General features: G+C 37.3%; 1 protein-coding gene across 3 annotated transcripts in view; it reads right to left on the bottom strand.

The window, feature by feature from the left end:
• OXCT1 (3-oxoacid CoA-transferase 1) overlaps positions 1 to 17,531 on the bottom strand; it is a 155,526-nt gene that overhangs the window by 69,438 nt on the left and 68,557 nt on the right. For all 3 annotated transcript variants that reach the window (XR_006220996.1, XR_006220998.1, XM_042995662.1), the window contains exons 10-13: positions 17,241 to 17,335; positions 15,462 to 15,510; positions 9,128 to 9,200; positions 8,444 to 8,519 (exon numbers count right to left, since the gene is read on the bottom strand). Coding sequence is in view for 1 of the 3 variants with exons in the window: in XM_042995662.1 (XP_042851596.1) it covers positions 8,444 to 8,519; positions 9,128 to 9,200; positions 15,462 to 15,510; positions 17,241 to 17,335 (293 nt within the window). In the remaining 2 variants the exon portion in view is untranslated. The remainder of the gene's footprint in view (positions 1 to 8,443; positions 8,520 to 9,127; positions 9,201 to 15,461; positions 15,511 to 17,240; positions 17,336 to 17,531) is intronic.

Below are 17,531 nucleotides of genomic sequence, written 5' to 3'. Positions count from 1 at the left end.
CCAGACTAAAGATGCTTTAACACTTTCTCAACAGGATGCTACGCAAGGGAGGATGTGTGAAATGGACCACAGGAAAACCAGGAGCTGCAAGGGAAGCATCCAGCTGCAAGGGAAGCATCCAGCCATCAGGATGGATGCTGACCCAGAAAGGGGGTCTCCAAAGACCCCCCCCCACACACACACACAGAAAAAGGAATTAGCTTTGTCTGCAAGGACCAGAGAGCAGGGAACCAGCTCATAGCATTACTAGCCACTTAAGACCTTGCCCACCCTATTTCCTCTTTTTCCCATTCTCCTGAATTTCTACCTAGGTAGGTGCCAAACAGTGAATTGGGGGAGGAGACGAGTGAAGAAAGAAGCCGAACAACACCACACAACCTTTCCCAAAGGCAGGTAGCCAGTCCTGTCTATAGTTGGAGAGCCAGAGAAAGAGGAGATGTACTGGTTTTAAATGTATCCTAAGGCAATGGTCACTATTTTTAACTGGACTGTAATTCTCGAATCAAAACAGAATTGGTGAATTAAACTGATCCAGTGACAGTTATTATATTATTGGAGAATGAGCTGAAATGTCATTTCAGAAGGAGAGCTTCCCTAACTAAATAAAGTTAAAGACACCACAGGAGATAAAAATAGCTCTGTTTTTATTTCATCCCACATGTAGAGCTTGTTCAACATACTGGATACAGAAAACACACACACACACACACACACACACACACACACACACACACTTCTCACAGCTGGTCTGTTAAGACACATTCACAAACACTGAGAACAGCCACCATCAATGTGATCTTTAAAATTAGCAAAGATAGCAGCATTGGAACAATATTTGATAAGAGGCAATAACTGCTAAAAGCCAAAAGGAAGGCCTCCAGAACAAAAGAGAGGAAGAGTAAGGGCTCCTTCAGAGGAGTAAGGTTCTGCTGGCTCTTTAAACAGTCACAGATGGCAGTTTTTAAAGAAATGAAAAATGAAACAATAGAAAAAAATACCAGCTTTGGTAAGAGAATGAAAACAGTATGAGTGTGAATTGGGATAGTTTTTCTGGACCATAATTCATTAAACATCAAAACCCTAAAAAATTGGCCAAGGTATTCTACTTCTGGGGATTTATACTAAGAAAATCATCCAAGAAATATATAAAGACATAAGTTCAAAAATATTAATGGTATTAAACAATACAGGAAAAAGTAGCTTTCAGATATTAGCAAAAAGGCAGTTACAGGACTGTCATCTCTGACAGAAGGAAAGCCAATGAGGTGGGCCAATAATTGCCCCAGCCGACTGCCTGGAGAGAGGAACCCAGTGCAGGGAGAGAGACTCAGGTGGGATCCTGTAGTCCTGCTGGGTTCAGAGAGACCAAGTCAACTAGAATTTGACTATGTATCTCAAAATACCAGAACAGAGGTTGCTACACAGAGAAAGAGCTCACAGATTTGCAGAAAGGATTCATCTCAAGCCTTTGGTAGAGTACTGATGTGTGTATATAGGAGAAGAAATTAGTCAAGGCCTGAAAAAGAACCACTAGGAAATATTAAGCAAAAAATGTCCAGAACTCATGCAGGTTTGGGAACAATTCACATTCCTACTAGCCAGAGGGGAAAGGCCTCATAATACATGGTAGAGCCCTCAAAAGGAAATAACTTTAGTAGTGGGGCTAATTACACTGAAACTAGAGGCTTCTCTCAACTAAATTTAACGAAGTTGAAAAGCAAATATTGAAAGAATCAACTGGAGTGACATCCTTAAGATTTGCACTGTAAGAAACATCAAAGGATGTCCTTTAAGGGGGAGGAAAACAACATCAGATGGCAATTTGGATCAATGTAATGGAAAAGTGCAGGAAAGAGCAATATGTGGGGAAATATGCAAAATATATAACTTTTATATATAAATTATATTATATAATAAAAATATAAAAAACACACTTTTTTTTCTTATTTTCAATCTCTTTAAAAGAGAATTGGCTATTTGGAATAAAAATAATAACAAAATATCATGAGGTTTAAAACACACGCAGAATAAAATATATGACCAACAGCAGCAAATAGGATAAGGGCAGAGAATAAAAGTTTACAGTTGTATGGTTCTTACATTATATGTAAAGTGATAATAAGATAATACTTAAAGTAGACTGTGATAAATAAAAGATGTGTATTGTAAATCCTTGAGGACCCACTGGGGAAAAAAAGAAATCAACAGTGAAGATAAAATGGAATCATAAAAAATACTTAGCTGATCTAAAAGAATGGAGAAATAAAAACTCAGATGGACAAATGAGGGGAAAAAAAAATCATGCTGACAGATTTAAGCCGAACCAGGTTGATAATCACATAAATGTAAATGGCCTAAATCTCCAATTAAAGGTCACAGATTATAAAACTGGATAAAAGAACAAAACCTAACTATATTAACTACAAAACTCACTTGAAGACATTAATAGGTTGCAGGTAGAAAAATGGAAAAAAATATACCATGCAGAGTGAATATATTAATGTCAGACAGTAGACTTCAGAATAAGAAATATTACCAGAGATAAAGTACAATATAACGATAGAAGTTAATTTGTTAAAAGAGCATAACAATTTTAACTGTGTGCTAATACAATAATGGAGCTCTAAAATCTACAAGCAAAAGGTGACACAACTGAGTTGGAAATTAACAAATGCACAATTATAGCTCAATATTACATTACTCCTCTCTCAGTAACTGACAGGACATAGAAAACATGAATGCTATCTACCAACTTGACCTTACTGACTTACAGGACACTCTCCCCAACAAGAGCAGAATACACATTCTTTTCTAATACAGCTGGAACAGTCCCTAAGTCTATCACTAAGATAGACTATATTTTAGGCCATAAATAAATCTCTAATTCAAAAGGATGGAAACTATATAAAGTATGTCTTCTGACCTCAAGATAATTAAACTAGAGATCAACACAAAGTTTTGTGTTGATGGATCATCACATACCTGAAATTAAATGACATACTTCCAAATAACCATTAAGTCACAGAAAAAAAAAAGTCACACGAGAGATTAGTAAATATTTTGAAGAGAAAATGAAAATGAAAACACTATATATAAACATTTGTGGATCTCACTAATAGTGTTTAGAAATTTATAGCATCACATGCTTATATTAGAAAAGAAAGGTTTCAAACCAATGATCTAAGGCAGGAGTTGGCAAACTCTTCCATAAAGTGTGAAATGGTAAATGTTTTAGAATGACAGGCATACAGTCTCTGTTGCAACTGCTCAACTCTGCTGTTGCAGCATGAAAGCATCTACAGGTAATACATAAATCAACAGACGTGGCTGTGTTCCTGTAAAACTTCATTTCAAAAAGAGGCAGTGGGCCAGATTTGGCACATGGGCCATATGTGCTGACCCCCCCTAGAACATCAGCTACCTGAACACAGAGAATTTCATCTGTTAACTGCTGCATCTTTAAGAGCTAAGAACAGTCATGCCCCTTAATACGTGCCTAATAAATATTTGTTGAATGAACTAACTTAATCCCCATCACAAGCATATGAGTTAAACATTATCATTTTATAAAAGAGTATACCAAGATAAAATGATCTGCCATACCACCAGTAAGTGACAGAACCAGTATTTAATTAAGCATAGATCTGTCTAATTCCAAAGTTCTGTATACCTTTCACCTCATTACACTGATATGGCAAAAGCATTACTGAATAATTATAAAAGCATAATGCCACACATACATATTTTCTCCACCATTTTCCTTACCCATAGTTTGTAGTTTCCTGAGCCTTAGGGCCAAATAAATAAGACAAATATACGTTAAATCCACATCTATATCTGTAAGTTTATACCTTTATTCTTACTTTAATCTTTATATTTTTATATCTGTATCTATGGATTTAATATTTGGACTACACTTGATGCAATTAAACCACCAGATTGAATCCTTTTTTTAACTTTTAAACTTTTTCCCAGCTGTAATGAGATATAATTGACATAACATTGTTTAAATCTCAAACACAAAATGCCTTAGTTGTACAAGTCAGAAGACTAGAGAGTTAGCTTATTTAAAAAAGACACAACTAGAATTATGAAACCAATTTTGTGCACTCAGACATGTAGCATGCATGAGTACACCCATTTGTATTTCTTCTTTTAAAATGCATAAATAAAGTTAAAAATGTGAGGGAAAAACAAACATAAAACGTCCTGTTCTCCTTTGCCCTAAGAATCCCTCATTAAAAAAAAAAAGAAAAAAATCCCTCATTTCACTTCTCCCCACACAGAAGCAACAAGCCCTCGGCTGTCGTTTCGCTCACACACAGCAGCGCTGTCCGGCAAGCCCCTGTTGCAGGCTTTCAACAACCAGCTCCCATCGCTGCTCGTACACACCTGCTTCCCTCACAAGTCAATAATCTATGGCAGCTGTTTTCTAAAAATAGGCACTAGGAAAGCCAGAGAGGTTCGGAATGCAGATTCAACGGGCTGCACATCTGTCCACATTTTCGTAGCTTGCCTGGGGTTTTACCATCATCACGATAATCAGGGAACTCGAAGGAGCCAACTACTATTCTGTCGCATTTTATCTCTTCAGATGCTCAGGGCAGAATTTTTCAAAATCTGTGTACAGGAGATCAACACTGCATACTAAGAAGCTATTAAAGGATAAGACAAATAGCATCCATACAATTTGCCTGCCTTAAAAGCTTAATGTTTATTGTAATCTGACATCGTGATGATGGATGGGGATGCCATGATGCAGAGAATCTCAACGCTTTACAACCATTGAAAGATTATTCAACTCACTAAAAAGATAAAAGCAAATGAAAAATGATATAATAAAGCTGAACTTTTCAGCTTCTTAACTGCCAGATCTTGCAATAAAAATATATCTAAATTTTAATAATCAACATAAATCTTTGAGACAAATAGAAATAGATTGCTCCCTGAAACTATAAGGAGGATAGACTGTACCTTATCCATAACCAATAAGAGCCAGAAATATGTCCTCAAAGGGCTTAATTTTGGGCACTTGAACATGAACTGAGGATAAGCAGGTAGTACTAGTTACTGTAAAATATAGTCTTGCTTACATCAGTGTAATTTAAGGCAAATATTCCCTCTTTAATGTTAAGCAATAGAGGAATGAAAGAGATAACAGTAATAGCCACTATTTAGTGGAATTCTTTTAGTGGCCACTTTAATTTTCTTCTCAATTAATCCTAACAGAAATATGTACTCCAAATTGTATTTGTTAGAGGGAGAACTAAAATTCAGATCAAATTTATTACAAACTAAAGTTCATGGTCTTGACTCTTAAACTCTTCTGCATTCAAAAGAATCAAAAACATACACTATGCATCACATATAAAGAATCCAAGAAGTAATTATGAGTTATTAAAGGAAAAAAAGAAAAGCTCGTCAGAAATGACATTACCATCTTCTATTACCAAATGAGTGGAACCAGACACAAGAACATTTTTTATGCTTAGTTTCTGTTCCTTCAGAACTCCAGAGTTCTCCATCACTGCCCCACTAGGTCCAGTCATTTGGAAATGCATGAGCTCCAATTGTATTAAGACTATTTATAAAGTTAACCAACACTGATTTTTTTTTAATCACTCACAGGAATCTTCACAGGATATATAAAAACGTGATACGTGTTGAAAAATCTTTCCTACAAATGACAACTACATAAGGTATACTCTGTGCGAGCTTCCAGCTTCACTGGGTGCCAAACCATAATATAAACAAGACATACACTGACTTTTTAAAGATGCCTATGTTCCTTAAAGACAATATGTTGAAGATATTTCTGCTCCATACTCGGGACCACTGTGCAAATTGATTTCAAACTTGTTAAATTTTGTTTCAAACTTGTTATCTCTAGACTTAGAGATACAGACATATTTAAAACTCTATTGTTTCTATTCATAGTAACTAATTCTATTCCCTTCTCTGCCAGGTACCTCCAACTTTTCCTTCTTGTCAAATAATAACAACCCATTTATTTAGCTTGTACTATGTTGTCAAGCTCTATGATATGTACTTTGTATATACTATATCATTTATTCCTTTATATAATCCTATAGAGTAGGTAGTATTATATCCTTCTCATTTTACAGATGAAGAAAAAGTAGGCAACTGCCTCAGTTACACTGCTAGCAAATGACAAAAATTAGATTTCAACGCAGGTCTATCTCACTCCGAGGCCCTTGCTCTCATCCATGGAGCTAGGAGACCCCAATGAGACACCAGAAATTAGCTAATCTCAATTCTTCATTTTATAGATAGGGATGCTTTAACCCAAAGAGTTTAAGTGACATGTTCAAGGTCACACCTTAATTACTGGGTAGAGTCAGGGCTAGAACCCAGAGCTTACTTTTTTATGCTCCTTCTAACTATCCCATGTGGCCTTTTTCTAAAAATTTGAGAACAGAAATGTATTTTGATTTTCTACACAAGTAAGTATTCCCATAAACTGTCAATCTGATTCACTGTACAATATTCAGGAGATCCTCCCTGATTTCTCTGAAGCCTCCAAAAGCTGCCAACTCTTATAACCATGGCTGATTTAGAATGAACATGTTTAAGCTAAAATAACAATATACTCCCTAATATTAGTGGTTCAATGATGTTTCTCCCTTACATTTTACTTTTTAATTATTTTTAATTATTTTTTATCACTTTAAGTAAACGCTATTCCCCAACGTGGGGCTCAAACTCACAACCCCAAGATCAAGAGTCACATGGTCAGGGGCGCCTGGGTGGCTCAGTTGGTTAAGCATCTGACTTCGGCTCAGGTCGTGATCTCGCAGTCCGTGAGTTTGAGCCCCGCATCAGGCTCTGTGCTGACAGCTCAGAGCCTGGAGCCTGTTTCAGATTCTGTGTCTCCCTCTCTCTGACCCTCCCCCGTTCATGGTTTGTCTCTCTCTGTCTCAAAAATAAATAAAGGTTACAGAAAAATTAAAAAAAAAAAAAAAAAAGAGTCACATGCTCTACCGAATGAGCCAGCTCAGTGCCTCTCTCCCTTACAGTCTGTGATTTACGATCATTCTTTAATATGCTGGTTCGCAAACCTGGCTACAGATGGTAATCATCAAAGTTGCTTTTAAAATGCCCAGTGCCTAGGCTACATCCCCCATTAATTAAATTGAAACCTCTGGGAGTGGGATCCAGGTATCAATAGTTTTTTAAAATACTCAGGTGATTTTAATATGCAACCAAGTTTGAGAACCAGGGTCTTAATTATTCAAACCTTAAAATAATATTTCACAGTATATTAGATCAAAAGAGCTAAAGACAATCTCTAACACTGTCATCAACTATATTAATCCACCTTCCTCAAAGATTACTAGAGGAAAATGTCTAAGTGATTTCAGAAAAACTCTCAAATCATAGAACACCAGCATCAGTTACTTAAACAAATTCCTTGTAGCTGATGATATAGAAAAACACACAGAAATCCTGAAGTACACATCCAGAAAGAGTAACCTGAGCTACCAGCCAAAATGAGTTCATAATCATGGACATGCACTCATTATTGTTTCCACAAACACATTACAAAGCAACAACCTGGTATGTAACAAACCACACTCATAAATTAAGTCAACTGATTATAGTCCTTTTTTCAAAGCTAATTCTATGCTTTCTTCCCTGATTTAGGTGATTAGTAAATAAAACTTTGCATTTCAAATACATGTTTAAATATCACAAGTTTTGAATTCCATAAGAGAAGACAATGTGACTGATTACCTATGAGGTCACATGACCAATTGAGAGGGTTTTTTTTTTTTTTAATCACTATGAATGAGAAAATACAGAATTAACATAAAATTAATAAATTTATTTTTGTTCTTTCTAGTTATAAAAACTTAGCTATAATATTTGTATTTCTTATTTTTATCAGAATTAGCCCATTTATTTTTATTTATTTTTTATTTTTTTATTAAAAATAATTTTTTTTAACATTTATTTATTTTTGAGACAGAGAGACAGAGCATGAACGGGGGAGGGTCAGAGAGAGAGGGAGACAGAATCCGAAACAGGCTCCAGGCTCTGAGCAGTCAGCACAGAGCCCGACGCGGGGCTCGAACTCACGGACCGCGAGATCGTGACCTGAGCCGAAGTCGGACGCTTAACTGACTGAGCCACCCAGGCGCCCCAGCCCATTTATTTTCAATCTTCCCCAATTCTCTGTTCTCATGGAAAATTGTGTTTTAGCCCTGATCCTGCCTTTTAGTCCTCTAGCAAACGGGCAAAGCCAAATAGTTCTCAGTAGCTGTTTTACCGAAATTTGACCAAAATATTAAATGTTACGAAAATGTTTCATTTTTGTAATAATTATATTGTGCTCTCATAGCAATTCAACAAGACTTTTCTTAGTATTTCAAAAATAACTACTCTGACCCAAGCGTAAGTCAGAAGAAAAATGTGTACTTACAGGTATCATCCAGTTAGCCAGGTCACCATATTTGGAAACCTGCATTGCTCCTAGCATTGTTAGATTCACATGGCCCCTGAGAGAGAGAAAAGGAAATATAAAGCAAACTTTGTAAGCTTTATGTCCCATTTGCTTGAAACTTCCAGCAATTAAAATAATTCTATAGCCACCAAAATAAATTTGCTTTCTCCTACCCAACACCTGATTTCAAAATCAACCAGCTCAAGCTAATATAGAGAAATAACCATTAAGAGTTCTTTAAAAAAAAATATAGCCTATATTGTCTCCAAAAACAAATAAAAAACAGGTGTACACAGTGAGTCTGTTTCCTTCAGTAAGGGAGAATGTGGCTTGATTTGAAGGCAAACGCTAGCTAGAAAATGAAAACAATTTTGTAGAAAACGTTAGGATCCTTAGAAAGAACTTTAAAAATATTTACTTTGGTATACTCAGCACACAGATATAAATTCCATTTGGGGGGGTTCTTTTAATAACTGTGAGATGAATGTTCCAATTCCCAACATTCAATGTGAATAATTTCACATCTTGGTGCAACTGAACGAGCCCATGAACATTTGCTGGCTGGGAGACGTGGCTATGTTTCGGAGTCTTGCTAACACGCTCAGAGGATGACTCAGTTCATTCCACGCCATGTGAAACACGAGGGGCTCCGTTGTTACATACCCTCTAATCATTGCAAATGATTCATCGCTGGAGAAGTAAGAGGCTCCTGGAAGAACAGTAACTGTTTCCTTGCCTAAACACACATACACAAGAAAGGAAACAAAGGAAAGAAAAGGCTATTAGATTTCTAAGAGTGGAAATCATGTAGAGAGAGGTCTATACTTTCTCTGTTTCCTAAAGAACTAAGACCTCTTTAACCAAACAGCAGTGGCAGTGGGGTTGTGGGAGATCCACTGGGAACTGTCACCCTGTGAAGAGGAGTATTTTGTCACAAGTATTGTTCAGATTTGCCCTTGCATGGTGATAATAGAAAGACCAACTTTGAATTTTCTTATTGTTTTTGTAATTCTCTACAAAGCACCCCCTATCACCTCTAACCATTTCTGCCTCTCCCCAACCCCCACTCCCTCCACAAGCCCCTGCTAAATGCTGATGACCGTGAGGGAAAAAGGACCCCCTGGGATGCATCTAGCAACACTCTAAGTCACTGGAGCAAAGAGATTGTGTGCAAAGATATGCAACTTGGAAGGAAATGACACAAGAGATGCTCCTCAGATATTTCTTAAAAAAAAATAAATAATCTAGAAAGTAAGTTTCCCCCCACCTAATTCCTTAACATCATCAGGCCTGAATCTCTTCTTTTAATCTCTCTCTGCCTCATATTTCAACTCTCTTGATCCTCTAAGTTTCTGTTAAAATCATAGGACTTTGATGAGATCAGGGAATAACATCCTAATACTGGCTCATGTATTTAATGGTAACTGTTTTTTTTTTTAAGGGTAACTTCTAAGAGGTCCTCTTGGAAAGATCTCAACCAAAATGTACACCTCATAATTAAAGAGCTGAAAAGGATCTTCAAGTTCATCCTGTCCTCACACAACCAACAGTATCACCTGACTTGTATTTCAGCTGCTTTCTTTTTGTGATCTATTTCCTGTGAGTACAGTGCCCAGGAGAAGAATCTGGCCTCAACCAGAAAAGGACTCACATGCCATTTTGCCAAATAGAAGTCAACTGTATGAGAACACCTCATGCATTATCCCAGTGTAATAAAGCAGTCAAATAGAAGGGGAAGAAAAGTTATGATACCAGGGTTGGAAAAGAGAAAAGCTCCCAGACACAACAGGACTAGGGTGGTCAGATCATGCCCAGCTGTGCAACACAGCTGTACCCTCAGCTTTTCAAGCCTTGCCTGAAAGTTAAATTCTCCATCAATATCCCTCTCCATTTGAGCTCGAGTAGAGAGAAACAGTCTATTTATATCATGCTGAAATATTTATTCCCAAAAGGAGTCTGATTCTAAACAAGGGAAACATTTTCACATCTTTCAAAATACTGTAAGATGAAAATCTTTGGAGAGTACTTTCTGGTGTGGTCAGGAGGGGCTTTTTGGTTTAGGATTTGGAGGATTAAATGAAATAAGGTCCTTACTCTGGTACCTGGCACAGAGAAAGGACTCCATAAACACAAGCTTCATTATTGTCACTATTATTATATTCCTCACTCCGAACCTACTTGTAGAAGAAATAATGCCATCGCCCCTGTAGGGATAAATGCTACTCAGCAACTGGCTTATGTGGCGGAGTTATACCGCCAGCCTGGGAACTCTAAGCTTCAGGATAGGCATGATACAACTAAACTTGATCCTAACACAACTTCCATATCCAGTATATTTGGTTCCTGACCAGTCCTATGAGGTGCAAGGGGCAAGAATGTATAGGACAAAAAAGCAGAGAAACATAAAAATCTCAATTCTTTGTTCTTCACGTGCTAAATCACAATGACTTCCAAAGGGCAATCTCCACCAGCTGACAGTACGTAGAAGGCATTATTTATCGCTCACAGGAAAGTTGGAGATCAGTGAGAGAGTCTTGGCTCTCCCCATGTGATTTATGAAGCATAGTTTTATTTAAGAGCCCAGAAAACAACTCTCATAAAATATAGTTATTGTCAGGCACCTGCTAATACATTCTGCAATCTTATAAATTACATTCTCTGGAAGCCAAGTTAGTTGTCAGTATTTTTAAATATCCAATATCTAAGTAAAAATAGATATCCTAAAGTTGAATCCATGCTTTCCAAATACAATGTCCAAATTTGGTCAATAAGTAACTGTTATCAACAATACAATCAATATTTTAAAGGAAAAGAACTTTCTTATTTGCCTATTCCTTATTGACTTCTGTTTCCTCCAGTTTTTCTCTGCATTTGTCTAGATCCTTTCGTAATATTTGGGCAAACACAGTTATTCAATTTCACAGTTACTGAGTCCTTGGGCTCATGATTTAACGTGGTGTTTATTCAATATCAAGTAAAATGTCTGCTATGTGCCTTGAACGGTGTTACAAACCAAAACACAGACGTCCTAAGCTAATAGTTCTCAAACTTTAACACCAATTAGAATCACATGGAAGGCAGATCTCTGAGCTAAACTCCCAGAGTTCATAATTCAGTGAGCTTGTGATGAGTCCTGAGAATCTCTGTTTCTAACAAGTCTCTGGTGATGCTGATGCTGTAGGTCTGGGGACCACACTTCGAGAACCACCACTCAAAGCAAAAGGAATATACTATTCAGTTAGAGAGACAAATATACACGAATAATTACAAGGCAAAATGAAAGACACTAGATGTGTTACAGGTTCAAAGCAGGGGCATTTCTGAGGATTTGGAGAGGACAAATGAACTGGAGCTTGAAGGACAAGTGTAACACATTTCAATAGGAAATTACTGATAAGGAGATGGGGATGCAGAAAGAAGGGGACAGAACAAATGAATCTGATGATGCATGCAGGAAGAGCAAAGGCATGGAGAAGGGAAAGCATGAGGCATGATCAGAATAGACCACTTGGGGGCGCCTGGGTGGCTCAGTCGGTTAAGCATCCTACTTCAGCTCAGGTCATGATCTCGCAGTTCATGAGTTCAAGCCCCGCGTTGGGCTCTGTGCTAACAGCTCAGAGCCTGGAGCCTGCTTCAGATTCTGTATCTCCCTCTCCCTCTACTCCTCCCCTGCTCATTCTCTGTCTCTGTCTGTCTCTCAAAAATAAATAAATGTTAAAAAAAAATTAAAAAAAAAAAAAAGAATAGACCCATTAGTCCAGTATGGGTGGACACAGAAGTCCTTGAAGGGTGTAGTGGAAGATGAAGCTAGAGAGGGCAGTCCCAGCCATTAGATAGATCGTGAACGCTGTACTATTCGTTTCTTAGTCTGCAGACCTATGATTCTTCAGCTGTGGCACGAGGACCTCGAGAGAAGGCACTATTGACATCTGGAACTGGGTAACTCTTTGAGGGGAGCTGTTACATTATTGTAGGATAATTAATAGCATTCCTGGCCTCTACTACTTGCCAATAACACTGGCAATCAAAAATGTCTTCAGACATTGTCAATGTCCCCAGGGGAATAAAATCCCCCACTTGCTCATTCAGAACCACTGCCCTAGAAGCACATGACAGGGGCCAAGGATATTTATAGGCCATGAGGTTAACATGGTGGTTCTTTCTAAAGGTGTTTTAACCAAAGGTAAGTCATTTAAAACATTATTTGATATTAAAATAAGAAAACCTGGGGTGACTGGGTGGCTCAGTCAGTTAAGTGTCTGTTGGTTCTGGCTCAGATCATGATCTCACAGTTTTGCAGGTTCAAGCCCTTCACGGAGCCTGTGTGGGATTCTCTCTCTCCCTCTCTCTCTGACCCTCCCCCTACTCACGCTGTCTCTCTCTCAAAAAGTAAACTTAATAAAGGAAAAATTTTAAATTAAGTAAAATAAGAAAACACAATTAAGAAGTAGAGAAAAATGTGAAATGTACATTAATATGAAAACTAAGGGGCACCTGGGTGGCTCCATCAGTTAAGCATCTGACTTCTGCTCAGGTCATGATCTCATGGTCCATGGGTTCGAGCTCCACATTGGGTTCTATACTGACAGCTCAGAGCCTGGAGACAGCTTCGGATTCTGTGTCTCCCTCTTTCTCTCTGCCCCTCCCCCACTCATGCTCTGTCTCTCTCAAAAATAAATGTTAAAAAAAATTTTTTTAATTAAAAAAAAAGAAAGCTAAAACATGAGACTGACTGAAAGTTGCGCAATTGCATTGGAATATTCCAAATCTTAACAGGACCTCTGAAATGCTGCTGTCAGCACTGCCTTCTGAACCTTTGTAAAACTCAGGTTAGGAGTGGGTTCAACTCAATGTGTAGAGGAAAAGGCCAGGGGCCAGGACAGCAGGCTGTGTGTGAGTCCAGTCCCTAGCAATGGGATCTTGAACACATCACATCACTTTTCTGTGCCCCAGTTTCCCAATCTGTACAATAAGTTTTTACTTAAGGCCCAAATGGTATATAACACGTGTGAGAAAGTATGCCACAAACCAAACAGTGCTATGCAAGTGGCAATCCATTTTTACATAACCCATGAAGTCATTATTTAGAAAAAGGGATCCTTAGAAATAGTTATCTAAAAATTTTAATACACTGATTACACCCAGAAATGTAACTCTTGGTATTCATTCCAAAGGATTTCTGTAAAAATCCTTTCAAATTAACACAAACAATGGGTCTTGCAGGTAACTTCCAAATCTGAAGAGTTGAGGAGACCACAAATATATATTCTGGGTTCTTTAGCTCAAACTATTTCCTCCCTAAATTAGGCAGCTCCAAAATCAAAAGCAACATAAATCCCAAAAAGAACTTTGATGAAGGAGCTGAAATACTATTAAACTGATTTGCAGCTTGGCTTCCCAAAAGCAATGAATTATTGTTTTACAAAGCAGTCAAAGATTATACAATGTATTTCAGAAGTTAAATAATAAAACTAGTGGCTTCATTAGGGTTGAGCTACTCTTAAGCTCATGGAATCAGAAATAGGGCTACTGTCCAATAGTCACTGAAAAGATTAACTACTTTTCCAAGGGAAGTGGGTTTTATGAACTAAGGCCTAAAATTTGGAAAATGGGAGTTATTCATTTTGCAAATAACTCACTAACATCATAAATTAATTAAACCAAGCAGCAAATATTTTCACAGATCAATGAGCTATTGCTAAAGGGTACAGTACAATTAAATTACAGCCTTAGTTAAATGTCATTGCTTTATCACAGTGGGCCTTTCAGGGTTGAGTCGTGTTAGCTAATTCAACTATTCAACCAGAAGCAGTTTTACTTCCAAAAATTCTAAGTATCAAACATCAATTCTGCTTGGCAGCTGGCCTTTATGTTCAGCTAATACTGCTTCTCTTCTGAGATTTACATGTACTATTTTTGAATGTGAAATAATACTTTTGTGGGGGTAGAGTGAATAAGAGTAAAAGGGCAAAGAAAATCATGCTAGGATATAAAAATCAGCTTCTTATGAGCAGCCCCAATCTAAGGATAATCTTCAGCCCCAACAGGGTGGCAGTGTTACCTCAAGCATGGGCAGTGACAATGACCAGATGGTCTGGCTTGTTTTTTTTCTCCTCTAGGCTGCTACCACATGCAACTCTACGTCACAGTCAAATTAAAAAAAAAAAAAAAAAAAAAAAAAAGGGCAAAGCATATGCATGTGGGAATAAAGACAGGTTGAGTCCCAGTTCAAAAAAACTCCATTACTCACATCACTGGGTCACACTGAGTGGCAGAGTACATCATTCAGCACCCTTGAACTCTTGAAGAATGCTCTCCTACTCCAATGACAACTAGGGGGACAGTAAATATTGCTCAGAACAAAAACCCCAGTGTGCCAGATCTTTCCTTTTGCCTAGATGGATCCACTTGTCATCCCATCATAAAAAGGCAGACATATTTCAACCTAGGATTGGCCAATGGAAGGCACAAGCAGAAGATCCAGCAGAAGAGCCCCCATCCCTCACCCAGATTTCTGCAAGATGGCTGTTTCTCTATCAAAGACCACTGCTCCTATTAGGTGGCCCTCTCCCACTACCGTCCCTTAAGGCCTCGGGGTGACAATAACTCCCTGTGGTGCTTCACCATCCTTTCCTGGTTTCCCTCAGTCTTGTTCATACCCTTGTAAACTGTTCTTTCCTTTAATTCTATTTGTTACCCTATTTGGGAGTGCTCTATACACATAGCCAGGACACTGACTGATCTACCCACCAAAGCTCTTGCCACTATATGTAACCCCACCTACAATTTCTCCCTTATCTTATTCTTCCCTAAACAAGAGATGATAAGCACACCAGACAAAGAAAAGATTAGTAAGTCCTCTCTCCCCTCCTCAGTGAAAAACACAGTGGAGCACTCTCCAAGAAAAGATAAAAAATCAAGCCCAACTCCTTACTCTTATTTGCCAAAAAAACCCTAAATTAACAGCATTGGAAAAGCACGTAATGAGGGAGTTTACCTGCATTGATTAGATCTGCATCAACTTCATTTTGTAGCGGATATGGACCCTGTCAAAGCACAAGTTCAATTAGTAAAAGAAGTTCTTCACTGAATCATACACTAAAATTGTAATATAAATGACTTCTCTAAAAACATTGGGAAATTACTATCAAAAGACTCGAGGTGAACCTTTTAAAAATAATTCCAATGTTTTCATGGCTGTTTCTTCTATTGATTAGTCTTTCCTACACTAATAACTGTGATAAACAAAAACTATTTCCTAAAAATTACCAAAGTTTGAAAGAAATGTTAAGCTATTAGAAATATAGGTCAGTAAAACAAAAAGTAATTATTTAGTACCTATTATGCAACCAATGTTATCCATAAATCTTCCTGGTAGTCATCAGTGACTATAAACAAAATGGCTGCCTACTGGACTGGAAGGATCTGGAGAGGCAAAGTTTCATATTTTTTGGTATACAGCATCTAACAACCCGAATTTGGAGTCCTAACCTTATCTCTCACAACACCTAAGTTGTGAAGCTTTTATTTTTCCTTTGCCTGATTACTCTCAATTTTGCTTTTTAATTTTGTATGTATTTTTACAAGGCACCTCTACATTACTTCAATCGGGTGAGTAGTTTCATAACATAATATATAGTAAACAAAAGATGAGGAAATAGAAATAGGGAAAAAAGGCACAAGACAGAACCAAAAATGAGGAAATTCTAACATACTTCCAAAAAGAGGGACCAAACATATATCATTTAAATAAACTGAAGTGGCAACTATGTTTTAGGACTATGTAAATTTTCCTCCAAACATTGACTATGGGTAAGATACACCTTGTCTTCAAAATGAGGGAACTGGTCACTCTATAAATAATCACATTTTGAAGATATGTGAGTCTTTGATGGTAATATGAATCTGCTTTTATTCAGACTCATGTAAGTTTTGTGCTTTTGAAATTGGTCAAGATTACTGCCTCAATCATGTCAACCGTATGCTCATGATCATTATTCATGTTTTAAAGACTGGATATACATCTTACATATGGACAGTTTTTATTGCACTAACAGTTAAGATCTACTGAGAACAGAAGATTAAAAATCTTATAAATTGGCCAAACTATAAATAACCTCTGCCACAGTTAATATTATTTAAAAAAAAGTCATCCAGGAAGCAAAAGTATTTCTTAATATAATATTGAATAAAAAGTATGCACGAATTCTATGAGAATATTGAGCTCATATGGAAGATTAATCTTGAAGAAGAGAAAAATTCTTCCCTTTCGAACAGCCTGACCTTGAAATGACAATTAGGTGAGAGGAATTTTTGAAATTCATCAACTGTCAAAAAATGTCCCTGTTCCTCAAGTAAAAACCTTACTTTTCAGTTACTCATCCAGAATCTTATTGATCATTATAATAATACAGAATTTTTAATGACCTTCGTTATCTTGTCCAACCACACAAAAGTTAGAAATAGTTATCTAAACCGGACACTGTGAGGTCTCTCTGAGGCAGGTACACTAGGGGAGGTAGACAATGACAAGCTAACATAAGAGGAGCAGTCAGAAAGCTCACATAGTCAGGGAACTACCATCTCCTACATGAAATACAACACTACATGCTCACAATTACCACTGTTTTATGGGGGAAAATATTTTATTATGATGTCAAAAATATAAAAAATAAGGTGGGGAACTTTAAGCTAACAACTCTCAGAAGATTTCATTGTATAGACTACTTCACTCTCCATCGAGACTGGATAAAGAAAACTTTAATTTTGGTCTTACCAAACCCAGGATTCCATTTTCACTTTGCAGATGAACTGTGATATTTGGGCTGATAAAGTTGCTGGCCAGAAGCGGGATTCCTATGCCCAAATTAGCTGGGGAAAAAAGATGTTAAGGTCCACTGCAAAACAGGTAAAGAGATTATGCCATAAATCTCCTACATATATAAATCTGAACTTCTCAATTCTAAAGGCACTTGCTCTGAATATAATCACTGACTACATTCTCCCATCATCCTTGAGGCACTATTTTCTAATTTTTTTTTTTAACGTTTATTCATTTTTGAGACAG

The sequence above is a fragment of the Panthera tigris genome, chromosome A1, assembly GCF_018350195.1.
Source record: "Panthera tigris isolate Pti1 chromosome A1, P.tigris_Pti1_mat1.1, whole genome shotgun sequence".
In the NCBI taxonomy this organism is placed as follows: Eukaryota; Metazoa; Chordata; class Mammalia; order Carnivora; family Felidae; genus Panthera; species Panthera tigris.
This window is presented reverse-complemented; position numbering and strand designations above follow the sequence as displayed.